The sequence below is a fragment of the Carassius gibelio genome, chromosome B21, assembly GCF_023724105.1.
Source record: "Carassius gibelio isolate Cgi1373 ecotype wild population from Czech Republic chromosome B21, carGib1.2-hapl.c, whole genome shotgun sequence".
In the NCBI taxonomy this organism is placed as follows: Eukaryota; Metazoa; Chordata; class Actinopteri; order Cypriniformes; family Cyprinidae; genus Carassius; species Carassius gibelio.
This window is the reverse complement of record NC_068416.1, coordinates 12,354,178-12,369,628: the sequence shown is the minus strand read 5'-3', so window position 1 is coordinate 12,369,628 and position 15,451 is coordinate 12,354,178. Positions and strand designations below refer to the sequence as shown.

The window sequence follows — 15,451 nt, the reverse complement described above, 5'->3', positions numbered from 1 at the left end:
GACTGGAAAAATAATTAGAAAAAAACAAGACGTACTAAGTCAGAGAACATGAGACTGTAAGATACAAGACTTGAAATGTAAAACAAACAGTACAAAACTCCAAGCTGCACTGATTTCAGTAAAGACAGACAATGTCACATTGATGTCAAACCTGAAACATGTTTTACGTGGATGAAATAAAAACATGGTTATGAATGTAGTTCGAATTCCATTTGTCTATGAATGCAACATCTTGTTTCTATTGCAACCTCACTGATTGAAAAACTATGTTGCTTGCAGAATGAATGAAGGTCCATCTGCTCAGAAGGCGTGACTCAGCATGGAGGAATATGAGCCCACACATACACACTCTCATATACACAGTAACACTGATGCAGGAGTTGCACCAACCCTTAGTTCTGCCACTAGTCAGTGTGTTGGGTCTATGCTAATGAGTTGGGAATCATTTATAGGACCTATTGTCCTTGTGAGGAACTGAAAATAAAGGCAGCTATATATTTTTATGCATAAATGCCAATTTATATTGATTATGTGTGAAACAAAAATTCTTTATAATGTTTACTAACTTTAAGAAGAACTGTATTATATACACCTTAGATGTATAGATTCGGAAGAGAAATGCTAAAACTAAAGTTATCACAGAATAAAATATATTATTGCCAATCAGAATGAAACACTAATAATGTCAAATTTTCTGTCCTCTCTAAACACCTCATTAAGAAGTCCAATTTGCATAATGATTGCATAAAAAAAAAATATATCAGACCCCATGAACTTTAGTGACACCCTGATTCACATGACTTAAGTTGTACTTATTTTCTACTAGGTGACAGTAAGTAAAAAAAAAAATCCTCTTTCTACCAGCCACATCTGCTTGTATCCGGATGTTATTTTCTTTGTATTAATGAAATGGTCAATATATATATTTGGAATTACGTGGTCGCATTTCACATTCTCTTCTTTTAAGGTGAGGTTACATTAGCAAAATTTTGTGGACAACAAAGGTCCATTGTCCATTATCAACAGTGCAACAATGTATGATGTATATAAAATTATGATATGTATGATGATATAAAATTTGGTGAACAATGGTAAATGTGAGTGTATATAAAAAGACAGCTGATTTCCTATAATTGGCAAGTCAATTAGAGTTAATTCATGATAATTGTGTCAATTCCCAGTGACCTCAATCACAAAAGTATCTCAGCTTATATGGATTTACCCTACTTCCTTTTTACAGTCATCTCTTAGGATATCTTAATCACATCTTTACTTTGGCCATCAATCTTAAAACAAGAGCCAGTGAACCCTGTAATCTGTTGGTTAATGTCTTATTCACCTAGGCATCATCACTTAACACAGCATTGTTGAGTTAGCTCATCTCACAGAGCCAGAATTCCAAGACACACAAAATCAGTCTTCGTTAACTCTCCAGACGAAATGCCCCGGGCGTTCTTCCTAAGAGACTGTCTTTACTTGCACTGCTGCAAAGGTGGCCCAGCACAAATGGAGATATTTGCAGCACAGGAGGGAGCTGAACACTCCTCCTTAATGTCAGACCAGGCCAACAGCTATTAGTCAATGGAACAACCAAAATGTTGCTGTTTCAGGGATGGGAAAACGTTAAATGAAAAACACATGCAGTCACACATATTCTACAGCCATGAACGCACACATATAGCCACACACATAAATCTATACGATCTCTGATGGCTAGCTGGAGGCATTATGGCACATTTGGTATGCTGCGGTGTGATATGTGTGGGTTGAAATGTCAGGGTGACTGAGGTGAAGAGAAACTGACAAAAGTGCAGAAACGACACTCTGCTCAAATGCAGTGACAAACCAGGAAAGAAAATCAGGCTCAGATTTTCCCACATTCATATGAGAGGTCATGTCCAATTATAATTGTTATGAAACGTACTGCTTTCAATATGCAGATTTCCGTCCACATATTTTGCACATGTGTAGAATAATGATGGATGAAAAAGGTTCTTTGTAATATTATATATATACATTTAAATTACATTTGTCCACATTAGCATAAAAACATACACACTTGCTTGTGGTGGACAATTTTGTTTTTATTCTATAAAAAGATATGCATATAAACGATGTAAATAACAGAATAAATATTAGAATGGTATAAATGTGATGTTTTATTTTGGTGAAAATTAAATAATGGAAATAAATACCAGTGTATTGGTATTAGCCAAAAATCATACAATAGTTGCATCCCTAATTCAAATTTGCAACTTGTATTTAAACTTTTAATAATAAGCATGTCCACCATTGGATAAACAGACAGCCAAGGGAATGAGATGCTGCATCGAAATGCTATGGGAATGCCTCCAGCGTTCCCATGCTAAGAATACATGTCTAATCAGTTCTCTTCAGTAACTTGAGCTGCGTAAAAACGATATGGGAATGAGTATGCCCACGCTGCCAGACTTACAAATCCCTGTACGGAAGAGCTCAACTAAGGTGAGATAATGTAATGCTGAAGAATGTACAGTATGTAGATCAACCAGCAGCACTGCAGATGTCCTGCATAGATACACTTGACAGAAAGGCCTTGGAGGGCGCCACACTCCAAGTTGAGTGAGCCTTGACGCAATTCAGGACATGACGAAGGGGCCACTGAGAGAGGAAACGTGTAACTAGGGGCGTCTGCCCACTGACTGACCTCCGAGAGGGGTGTGGCAGGGCACAGTGGCTGCCACGTAGCTCTGGATTGGAGGATGGTCTCAACAACCTCAGTTGAAAGACTGGAGGCTACGAGATGTGCCCCTTCAATGTCCACACTCACAGCTTTCACAACTCCGGGCGGGAGTGAAAGATGATGCCCTCCCACCTGAGAGAGGAGGTCCCTCCTGATGGGAATCTCCGATGGAGAGCCATTGGGAAGGGACACCAGGTCCGAGAACCATATTCGGCCTCTAGCCACTAGCAGTAGACGGACCCTCTCTTCAGAACTCCTGGGAGCAGAGTGATCATGGGAAATGTGTACAGACGTGTCTATACCATAGCATCCAGTCCAAGAGTAGCTGGATGAGTCAGAGATAATCAGAGGGAACAGTGTGATGTCTCCTGAGTTGCAAACAGGTCCACCTGAGCCTGGCCAAAAACTCTCTAAATCTGCTTCACCACCTTGGGGGGAAGCCTCCATTTCCTGGGCCTCTGCCCCTGCCTCGACAGTATTTCTGCTCCCATATTGAGCTGCCCAGGGATGTGAACTGCTCTCAGTGAGAGGAGTTTCCCCTGGGACCACACAAGGATCTGGTGCGCCAGCTTGTAAAGGGGCTTGAACGCAGCCCTCCCTGGTGGCTGATGTAAGAGACCATTGTGTTGTCGGTAGACACCAACACATGGCGATCTATTAGGTCTGGGAGAAAGTGTTTCAAAGCTAGAAACACCACGAGGAAAAGTTGCTGTGCCATGTGAAATAGCAGCCAGGTGTGGAGGTAGTGGCTTACTTCACAAAAAGCATTTATCTAATTTGCTCTTTGATGGTTCAGCCTGTTTCTCATTGGGCCAATCGATGTACAATGGCGCTTGTAACTACTTCCATATCATACTGGGGGGACTGAGGGGTGAGTCTTCATTGACGCCACCATGTCTACCTCCTCTGAGGAAGACAGGTGGAGGATCGAGCCCTCTCCCTGGGGGGAAGAAACTGCAGAGCAGGTTTCCGATCCCAGAGAGCGGGCAGTGGATCTGGTGGGATAGGAAGAAGAAAGGGACTTGCCTGTCTCCATTACCTCCACCAGATCCATTTGTGATCCTCATGTCAAAAGTAAAAGTACAAGTAAATGCAAAATGGAAAAGAAGTCAGTACAGACCTAGAAGGTCAAAGTCTATGTCAAGGCCAACTTTCACCAATACATGTGCATGGTAATTAAAAAAAACAACAACTCTCTTCCGCTGTTATCTAAACCAAAAATACAACAAAGAAATTATATAAACAGAGCAGAGGAGTTTTTCCAGCATGTCTGATTATGAAATATTTTGCAAGCCATTTTTTGAGGAAAAAACCTCTCACCCTTCTCTCCTCCCACTACTTTTGCTGTGATTTTCAATGTTGTATGCTTCACGTCTGCCAAGTAGAACTTAAACTCTCATCAAGCTTTGCCACGTAGACACTGGCTGTCTGAGTCCAGCATGTCTCTGCTGGAATGCACTGAGAGCTGCAGCTTCTCATATGCACACACGCACTCCAGCTGATGTCGCCAAAGACCTGCTCGCTCAAAAACATTGAGATTCACTTACAGATATATTGTCCTGTTATTTTTAGTACCGGCTTGGGCATACCTGCACTTCCACAATGCAATATAACATCAAGCTTTCTGCCAAGTAAAAGCTGAATAATGCTGATAAACAGACATATCATATAAGGGATATGATTAATTTATGGTTAATTTGATTTCTAAGAAAAAAGGAAAAGCACCAATTGCTTCTGAAACAACTGTCTGAAGATGTAGGAGAAAAAGCTTATAAAAGCAGTCTTTAAAAAAAGTCTTCATACTGAGTTTTATTTTCTAGTTAACTTTATTTTCTAGTTAAGTTTAATTTTAAACACAATTAAAAAGTAATGCTTTAATTCCTACATTTACACCACTACATAATCTAAATTAAATGTGAATTGTCATTCCAGAGTGTGTGTTCGAACATCCTATTTCGTCATGGTCGGCAATTTTGGTCTAAAATGTCATAGTTTATAATTCATGTTTTCCTTACTGTTTTTATTCTCGTATAAATAAGGGATAGTGCACAGTTACAATTTTACAATTAAAACAATTTTAATGCACGATCTGTAGGCCAAGAACCATCCGACGCAAAACGAAGCTAGCTGTGTATTATTCCGCTTATACCATGGTCATTTGCCAGCATCGACAAGTTGTTAATGATGTTTGCAGTTTAGTATTTGACCGGAAGGGTAAACACGACCATTATTTTTGTCAGTTACAGCTCATTAGCACTAGTATTTTGCCCACTTCAAATCAGACACAGAGATGAAATAATGCAGTAAGATCACATTTATTTTAATGAATCATAGCATTTAATTATAGAATTAAACATAGAATTAATTATAGATGGAGAGATAATTACCACCTTGTTGTTGATGAACAGCTGATAAATATGATGCAGCAATCTAGTATCTTGGCTATTTTATTAATAAAGGGCAGTGATGACAACAATTTTCTGTGTGTACAGAGTGCAACATGCGATCTCTGACCTCTCTCTCTCTGTGTGTGTGTTTGCGTCTATGAGTTCATTATTAAAGCAGTGCATTTATATAGAACAGTGATTAAACTGACTTGGAACTACCTGTGCATTAAACGGTTTTAATTCATACCTGCCAGCCAATCAGAATAGAGTATTCAGACAGATCATGGTATAAGTATGTTTAATTTGTGTTTAACTTTTTACTTTACTTTTTAAAGTACTGTACACTACTGTTCAAAAGCTCAAAGTAAAAAAATGAAAGACATATTTGCATAATGATACAAAAGATGTTTTTGGAATAAATTATACTCTGAGATATATATATATATATATATATATATATATATATATATATATATATATATATATATATATATATATATATATATTCAATAGAAGTACTGCAACAATATCTGCTGCCTGAAAAATGTAATAAATGCAGCTTTGCTTCATACATATCCAACCAATAATGAGAAAAAGTAAGGCAAAAGCAACAACGTATTAGTTCCAAAAACAGAAGAAGAAAGAAAGAAAAAAGAAAGAAAGAAAGAAAGAAAGAAAGAAAGAAAGAAAGAAAGAAAGAAAGAAATGATGCCTGTTTATCACCAAGAATGATACCTATAATGGTAATGATAACCACATTACAGCCATAACAATAATGATACAAAGAAACAATATAATTGGAAACAGTTTGGTTTCTGTGGATAAAAAAATCCATCCGACTTTAAAAGTATGCAATGCGAGAGCATAACTGCAGAGCACACTTAAAATTACAAACAACATTATTATCTTCTGGGTGTAAATGCTAATATAGTTATAGTTTTCATTCTTGGTGTGAACAGGCCTTTATTTTTATGATGCATAAAACAAGATTGCAACATCACTTTAAAAAGTAAAGTAAGAGTAAATTGCTTTTACTTTTAAAAGTAGCCTTGCCGAACACTGGTATTGTTACCAGGGCTAATCCTAAAGTCCTTGTAAAAGAATCAGCAATATTTTTTGTATATCTGTCAAATAGGGTTTGACAGTATTGCAGTTAAGCAATTCATGCAGCCATCTAAAACAACCAGGCTGTGAAGAAAAATGAAATGTTGAAGGGACTGTGACGCATGTCAAGCCTCTCCATATCACCCGGCTGAACTTGACCGCTCAAACTCAAAGTGACACGTGAATCGTTTATGACTTTATCCAGTCACTCTGCTGCTCCTCTCCTCACACATCTGACAAGGGATGCTGCGGGTGGAGGGGAATGAACAGCCTGGGCAATGACTCAGCCCTGGAGAACTTTCCTCACTTTACCCAAGTAGCCTACTTCAGGTCCAATTAGTAAGGAATAGTTCACAAAAAAAAATTCTGTGATTATTCACCTGAATATTTTGCGTTTTACATGCTGGTATGCTGGTTAGAGCTGAAGATCTTTGCCGAACCTTACGGGACAAATTAAGTAATTAATGAAGCACAGCTAGGAACGAATTCACATGAACAGGATAGGCACAGGAAGGACCAAGTAAGGATAACTGTAACATACTTGTGACAGATTGCCCCCATCTCAGACAGTGCATCGGGGATGGGGGGCGGGTACCCTGGAGACTGGTGCGGGACTGGGACAGGGCGGAGACAAGGAGAGCCTCCAGGGCGGACCAGGGAGCCATCGTGGAGCAGGCAGTTTGGGCTGCCATGGCGGATCAGGGGACACGCGAGGCCATGGTGGATCAGGGTACCCAGGAAGTCATGGCGGACCTGGGAGGCCATGGCGGATCAGGGGAGCTTATGCCCCCCCACCCAAAAAAGAAATTATTGGGGGAAACTAGGTATCTTAATGGCCGTTCCAGAGGAGCTGACTCTGGCGGGTGCTCTAGACGAGTGGGAACTTGAGGGCGCTCTTGAGCCAACACTGGTGCAAGCTCTGGGACTGACTGGAGATCCACAGCCCTTCCTGGGTAGAACTGGGGATCTGGAGCCCTCATTATGCTTAACAAAAGAAACCGAGCATAGTAGATAAATTGTTTTCCCTGTTGTACCGAAATTGTATCGAACTGTGATCCCTGAACTGAAGTAAGTACCGAACCATACATTTTTATGTCTTTCTTTAAACATTTGGTTTTCTGATACATTTAGTTACAAATTACTGTCTTTTCTGCCAGATGGTTTGTAAAAAAAATTTTTTTCTTACGATTTATTTTTTGGCTCTTTTTCCTTTTATTAGAATAAATACATTTTCCCACAGGCAAAATGTAGACGCAAGCCTGACCTTGCAAGCAGAAAAATCCTTACTGCTGAGTGAACTTAACCATTAAGCCTCCTTTGGCTAAAAAAAACCATACCAGACCAGCACAAAACCTGCATTAACCAGCACTAAGAAGACTAGAAATGTATGCTGATTCAGTGACAAGAAACTGAACAAAATATATGTTTAGGACTCGCATCAGCGCTCCATGACGAGCTGCTGTCAAAAAGGTGATCTGACCTCTGGGGTGAAAGTCACCGGGTTGATTGACGACCGGCTTCTTGATGTCAGAGGACCGGTAGACGATGTGATGACGGCCGGGTCCTCCTTCCTCCTCTCCTGTCATGTCGCCTTCTCTCTCCAGTGGCTCGATAAAAAACTCTTCTTGACCTGCACGGATCATCCCTGCCTGACAGGTTCAAAAGAGAGAAAAAAAAAGTAGAGATTAGGTTTTTCAAAGGTAGGTACAGCACAAAGCTTGCACATCGAGTCCATTAAGCAAATCAGCTATGAGGGCTATTTTTGTAAGCCTGCTATATCATGTTTTCATCAGCATTGGAAGAAACCCTCGGGCAACCTGATCTCTTAATCGATCCATCCTCTTTCTAACTCATGTGTTCGGGCCCGACCATCTCTAAAACTCTGTGACACTGCCTGGCATAAGCATAAACAAACTCTCGCTAATGTTTCCGAACATTTTTAGGGAGCAAACATGAGATCGTCTTGTTTATACAGTTTAAAGACTACAGTGAGAGAATAGTCTACGAGGGCGAAGAGGTGAATCCAAACCACGAGCGAAGATCAATATGAATCTCTCTGCCAGAGTGAACAAACTCACTGACAGATACACTTGACAGCTCATGTTCCGTTCTCGCTGTGTCTCGTTGAGGTTCGTTGGCTTTGAGTGACGGTCCATGTCCACTGCCAGGGGCGCTGTGAACGTAATAAGAGCAAGATAGAGAGAGTCTGCAAGGCTTTAGACACAAAGGGCTAATCGATTGTAGGACACGTTGCAGTCCCTACAGATTTATTGCCTTTTCCTTGCCAGAACACAGGGTCTTTTCCCTTTGCTTCCATAGCAAATTAGACAGCTGGAACTAGAGCGCCAATCGATGGCAAGGTTAGACCTCTCCTCTGATGTGGTGGAATATAAAATGTGAACTTCAAACAGGGCCATTAAAGTCATGCAGGAGCCCCCTCAGTCATCACAAAATTGAAGCCCAGCCCAGCAAACCAGAGTGCAGGCCGCTGAGCTAGTCGTTTAGCTTGTTCTCCCAGGAAATATTACACAGCAAGCGATCCCGCCACCTCCCTCACTCCCTCCTGCTTCCCCCGAGGGTTCATTACGAAGGAAATGCCCACACGCTGCATAAAATCGACACCACTGCATGAAGGGCTGCCATTGCACGTGGACAACGTGGACTGAAAGTGCTGATGTAAAAACAAAACAGACCAACATTTACTTCCTTCCTCTCCCAAAATCCACTCTGTGTCTCATCTCTATTGTAAACAAAAACGACAATGTCACCATAGATCAAATATGCTTTTCCTTTCTTACTGACCTGAACGAGTCTACCAGACATCCTACATCTGGGAAAAAAGTAAGTGATTAATAGGATAATGCACCTATGCATGATATAACAGGATTCTTACATTATACACTCTGCATGGTATTTTTGCTCTGTTTACCAGTAAAAAATCTTTAAAACAATATCAATTTACTTGAGAAGCAAAATCTCACTGGATATTAAGATAAAGGATACACACACCAACACATGGTCTTCAAGTTTTATGAGGACATAGGTGTATGATGGTTTTAGCTGAACAAAAAATTACAAAAGTTACTGGTATTACTATACTTATGGGAATATTTAGTCCCCATACCATAGGTAATACCAGGTACATACACACACACACACACAACAATGTGTGGTTGGTAATTTTTTAAAATGCTTTTAAAAAAAGAAATCAGGGTCCTTGTTAAATAATATTACAAATGAAAATTATTACAATATAACTTTAAATAACTTGTAATGTAATTGTTACACATTTTGGGTTTTCAAGTTTTGGTAAGGGGAAAAAGTACAAATATTTTTATTAGTTCCGTCAAATGATTAATTGCGTTTTATTTTGACATTCAAAATAAAAGTTTTTGTTTATATATATATATGTGTGTGTACTGTGTATATTTATTATGTATATATAAATACACACACATGCATGTATAGAAGAAATGTTTTATTATAAATTATAAATTATATGATTTATATAAATGTACATATACACATGTAAATACATGTACATATTTTCAAAATATACACATGCATGTGTGTGTATTTATATATGCATAGTAAATATACACAGTACGCACACATATATTATGTAAACAAAAACTTTTATTTTGGATGCGATTAATCATTTGACAGCACTAGTTTATAGTGTTAATCAAATTGCTTTAGTAAAGAGTACTGGAATATCAGTTAAAATATGTAAAATGTATATGACCATCTGGGATGTCTGTCCACTCATTTGAATAACATCAAACATTAAAGCATCACATTCAATCATGCTACCAATGGTGATTTAATCTAAAGATCGTTTATTGTCATACCATTTCGAATTTCATATTAAGAAATTATTTTAACCCAAAAAGCAAACTATTCTCCCTTTGAACTAGTTGTCTTTAAAATACAAATCTTGTGTAATCCAAGGCTATCTGCAGAATATTCCTGAAACTGGAATATAATTTCATTCACGTGTTTCATAAACACATAATCCTTTCTTAATTACAATCCACTAGAGGTGTAACAATTCACTCATTTTCTTGATGCATCGATTGATTTAACAATGTCGTTGAACCGAGAGTATGAAGAAAACTGTTAAAATAACCACATCATTGACAACAACCTTGAAATACTTCTCAAATATTGATTTTGGATCATTTTTAACCAAACAATTTACGGACTGCACCTTTAAAATAGTTTGTCATTTCTGTGATAAAATGAAATTATCAAGACTGAAACACTGCCCTACAAAGGCAGAGTGGAGTATATTTTCAGACACTGAACAGTACTGACAAGATCATTTTTTAAGTAAAATTTTTAAAAGCTGCTGAATGACAACAAGAGTCATTCACGTCGATCAGATTAGGTCGTTCCTATTAAAGTGTCTACTTGGAAAAACTAGTCAACTGGGTTTTTACTGGACAATCGACCACGTCTGCATTTCAACCGACTAATTCTTTCCATTTGGAGTCCTTTGGGACATCTCCAGATCCCGTAATCTGAAATGGAACCCATCATCAAAATCAAAGCCCCTCTTTCCTCATGTAAAAACTATGGCTAATGCCTATGTTTTGGCCCCTTTCAAGCACACACAGTTAAACTCTAATAGCCTCGTATGAACAATCTATAATAAAATGTTCTGTTTCGTTACAGTTGAAGCACAGAAACGCAGCACAAAACCTCCAACAGAACAAGCCGGGCCAGCTGCACCATCCAGCTTCTTCCAAGACCTCTATATCAGCGAGATTTTAGTTAGGCAGACTTCAGCTGATATGAACTGTAACTATCTGCCAAAATATTCAACAGAGAGTTCATGAGCAGATTCAGATGCATTATCTGTGTTTGTGTGCACTTGAATGTGTGGAATCCGGCCAACCTCCCTGTTTAATAAGAAATCCACAACCCTCTGTGGCTACTCTATATGTGTGTGATTGCTCAAAAAGCTGATATTTGTTTGATTTAGACAGACACAAAACAATGAGCACTGTATCTATTCAATTGCCACTATTGCTTCAAGTTTTCTTGGCTCCAGGTGGCCAGTTTGGTTCAAACATAACTTTTCTTGTTGTCAAATTTAACAGGAATTGATAGCCAAGATGCAAGTTTTTTTTTTTTTTCAATGTCCTGCCGCCTAGCAAATTAGTGTCTTCCCTTCAAAGAGTGAGAAATATTTTTCATTTACACCCAATCCACACCTAGGAGAAAATACAATCAATGTCAATTTAGAAATTTTCATTTGAACTGAAGTATCACAGCGTGGAGAAAACCCTGCTTCAACATCATGATATATTATAAGACAAAAGCTCTACTGAGCTGCCTTTTGTCCTACAACTTGTGTAAAATAAGCACATTTTAGCATACATTTTATAAAAAAAAAGAGTACTTATGGAAATTCTGGACAAGTAATTGCATGCTAATTCCAAGATGCAATTAAATAGATTATTTTTTTCTTACATTCATATTAAATGCAAAACGCTTAAGTGTTATTTTCATGTTTTTTTTTTTTTTTTTTTTTTTTAGATAATTAGGACTTAAATACCTCTTACATAGTAAGTACATAACTACTCATATCTTTGAAATATTGTTATAGTCAATTGTACTGTCAAATATACTAACAAGCATTTATGGGAACTAAATTACACTTAAACTTATTTGTAATTACACATTGCTAGAGATTACATTTACATTTTTACATTTAATCATTTAGCAGACGCTTTTATCCAAAGCGACTTACAAATGAGAACAATAGAAGCAGTCAGGTCAACAGGAGAACAACAACAGTATACAAGTGCCATGACAAGTCTCAGTTAGTCTAGTATAGAACGCATAGCCAGGATTTTTTTTTTTTTTTTTTTTTTTTTTTTTTAATTAAATGAACAAAGACAAGAAAATGAAAAGTACTGGTGTTAGTAGGTTAAGTGCAGGCGAAAAAGATGAGTCTTCAGACGTTTCTTGAAAATTAGTAAAGACTCAGCTGTACGAATTGGGATTGGGAGGTCATTCCACCAGCTGGGCACAGTCCAGGAAAAGGTCCGTGAGAGTGATTTTGAATTTCTTTGGGATGGCACCACAAGGCGTTGTTCACTTGCAGAGCGCAAACTTCTGGAGGGCACATAGGATTTAACCAGTGAGTTTAGGTAAGTTGGTGCCGTGCCAGTGGTCGTCTTGTAGGCAAGCATCAGTACCTTGAATTTGATGCGAGCGGCTACTGGTAGCCAGTGTAACCTGATGAGGAGAGGAGTAACATGAGCTTTTTTTTGGCTCATTTTTGACTTTCTTTGGCTCAGAGATAAAGTTGTAATGTAATATACCTAAAATGAAATTAAATGTTATATTGAGTAACACACTAGAGTTAAAATTATAATCAAGTACTTTACACATGTTCTATGTTAAGTTTTAAGTGTACCTCTTTAAAGCATGACAAAAAAATATTTAAAATGTACTTCAAAGCAAAAAACAAAAAAATTTACTTAAGTGTGTTAAGAAATATAGTCATTAAAGTGTTTTTAAGTACACTTGGCTATTTATTTATTTTTTGCCTTTATTGATATAGGAAGGGTAGATGAGAAAGCAAGCAATGTGGGACAGAGAAAGCGGGGTCAGGAAAAGTCCTCTAGCCGCAAATTGAACTCTGGATTTCCATGGTGCAATGGCGAGGCTATTGATGCTGAGTGCCAACGCCCTTTATGTATATAAATATATAACATACTGCAAAATTCAGAATTCTAAACTAACTCGTCATCGTCATGTTATCAAGGAGGTTTGTTCAACTCATGCCTGTTCATAAATCACAAGAGCGATACTACTGTCAGATATAGAATGAATGTTTATTTACATTTACATTTACATTTAATCATTTAGCAGACGCTTTTATCCAAAGTGACTTACAAATGAGAACAATAGAAGCAGTCAGGTCAACAAGAGAACAACAACAGTATACAAGTGTCATGACAAGTCTCAGTTAGTCTAGTATAGAACGCATAGCCAGGTGTGTGTGTGTATATATATATATATATATATATATATATATATATATATATATTTTTTTTTTTTTTTTATTCAATGAAAAAGACAAGAAAATGAAGAGTGCTGGTGTTAGTTGGTTAAGTACAGGCGAAAAAGATGAGTCTTTAGATGTTTCTTGAAAATGAGTAAAGAGTCAGATGTTCGAATTGAGATTGGGAGGTCATTTCAGCAGCTGGGCACAGTCCAGGAAAAGGTCCGTGAGAGTGATTTTGAACTTCTTTGGTATGGCACCACAAGGCGTCGTTCACTTGCAGAGCGCAAACTTCTGGAGGGCACATAGAGAAATTACTATTTACATTAGTAATTTCTCTCACCTTGTTGGCCATCTTGGATTTATCTTTTTACTATGTCATAACGCATTCATACTAACAATGATGAAGTCGAGACAAATTGTTTTATGTGTAAGACAGAGAACTCACACACAGGGAAAACCAAACAGATAAAAAGAAAGATGAAAGATCAGAGCTGAGCCCAAGAGACAGGGAGGAAGTTCAGTGCAGTGCTTCTCCAGCATGAGGCCCGTGAGAGGCCAAACTCTGACATAACACAGGAGGCTATTAGGAAACTGTATATATAGTGTAAAAAAGAGTTATATCGGATGAAAGAGAAGCATGTGGGTGGTTGGGTACAGTGACACTAATGACGACGGACAGATTTCTATACTTAACATACTGTCCTTTCCTGTCCAATCCATCACTGGGACATTGTCAGAGTGTGGACAATGACAAATTGAACAAGTTGTTAATGGAACAGCTCATTATAGGGAATAGCCATAATTAACAATCCCTTATAGTTGAATTACTCCTTTAAATGGGTGGTTGATGGCGATTTCACTTCTTTAACGTTAGTAAGTGTAATGTTGCTGTTTAAGCATAAACAGTTTCTCCAAAGTTGCAGCTCTGAAAGTTCAATGCAAACGTAGATATCATCTTTTAAAATGATGTCAGTTTAATGCCTATATAAACGGCTGGTAAGGCACTACAACGAGCTTCTTCCCATGTCTGTTATGTCACAAACCCAGATAAACCCCGTCCTCGGGAACACTCAACAAAGGGGGCGAGGCCATGTTGTGCTGTTTTAGAGAAGAGGAAGAGAAAACTTGGGTTGCACATACAAATCTGTGCATAAAGGAATCGTGATTCTGTCTTCTAACGATTCGAATGGATTCACAAGTTTCAAAACCAATGTTCTAAAGCAGCAGTTCTCAATCCTGATCCTCGCATCGCCCTGCTCGGCATTTCTCTCTCTCTCTCTCTCTCTCTCTCTCTCTCTCTCTCTCTCGCTCTCATTCAGATCATCAAATCAGCTACAACCAACTTTTCCATCTATACACTTATTTTCACTTAGCAATGCGAAGCGTCATACATCGAGATGTGTACGGTTGCTGTGATGTATTAAAGCTTTAATCAGAATAAAACTGAGCTAACCTTTATTAAAAAGCTAACAGAAGCAGTAGCATTTACAAACAACAGCATATCTAAAAGTATGACACGACAACAAACAAACATACCATTAAGCTGTGCTTGCACAGGTTCTGTGCGATCCTCTTCATTAATATTCTCTGCGCCTTAATCGGGCTCAAACTGATAAGCAATATAGAGGTCTTTATTGTTTACAATACAACTGGAGCACATTCTGAGCTTGAGGGGCGGGATGGTCAGACACACTGTAGAGGCAGTTTAGCGAATCACAACACACTGAGCCAGCTGACCAATCTTAGCCCATTGCATATTTCTAAGGGAGGGGCTTCATAAAAACAGGAAATAATTGAGGCATCTTTGAGAGAAGGGACAGACCGGTGTGGAATAAATTTAAATTATTTGAAAAATAATGTGTTTTTTTAAAAAAAAGCAAAGCATGAACACATGTTAGACTGCACCCCATTAACACAATCAAGCCTAGAAAAACGTGTGAATCCATTAGAATCGTTAGAAGACGATTCATATATGAACATATTTTTTGCGTGCACTCCTAGTTTTCTCTTCCTCTTCTCTAAAGCAGCACAGCATGGCCTCGTCCCCTTTGTTGTGTGTTCCCGTGGGCGGGGTTTATCTGGGTTTGTGATGTGTGTGTCCTTGTCTGATAGCAGCATCAAAGCACCTCTAGCCTAGCAAATGCTATTGAGATGAATGGAAATGCTAACTGATAGCTCACTCCAGGTATATTAGAACTCTTTGAAAGAGTAGCC

General features: G+C 38.3%; 1 protein-coding gene across 1 annotated transcript in view; it reads right to left on the bottom strand.

Moving 5' to 3' along the window:
- The window catches only part of adamts2a (ADAM metallopeptidase with thrombospondin type 1 motif, 2a), an 89,913-nt gene that overhangs the window by 43,575 nt on the left and 30,887 nt on the right, over window positions 1-15,451 (bottom strand). The window contains exon 3 of the mRNA XM_052588644.1: window positions 7,694-7,862. Coding sequence (XP_052444604.1) covers window positions 7,694-7,862 — 169 coding nt within the window. The remainder of the gene's footprint in view (window positions 1-7,693; window positions 7,863-15,451) is intronic.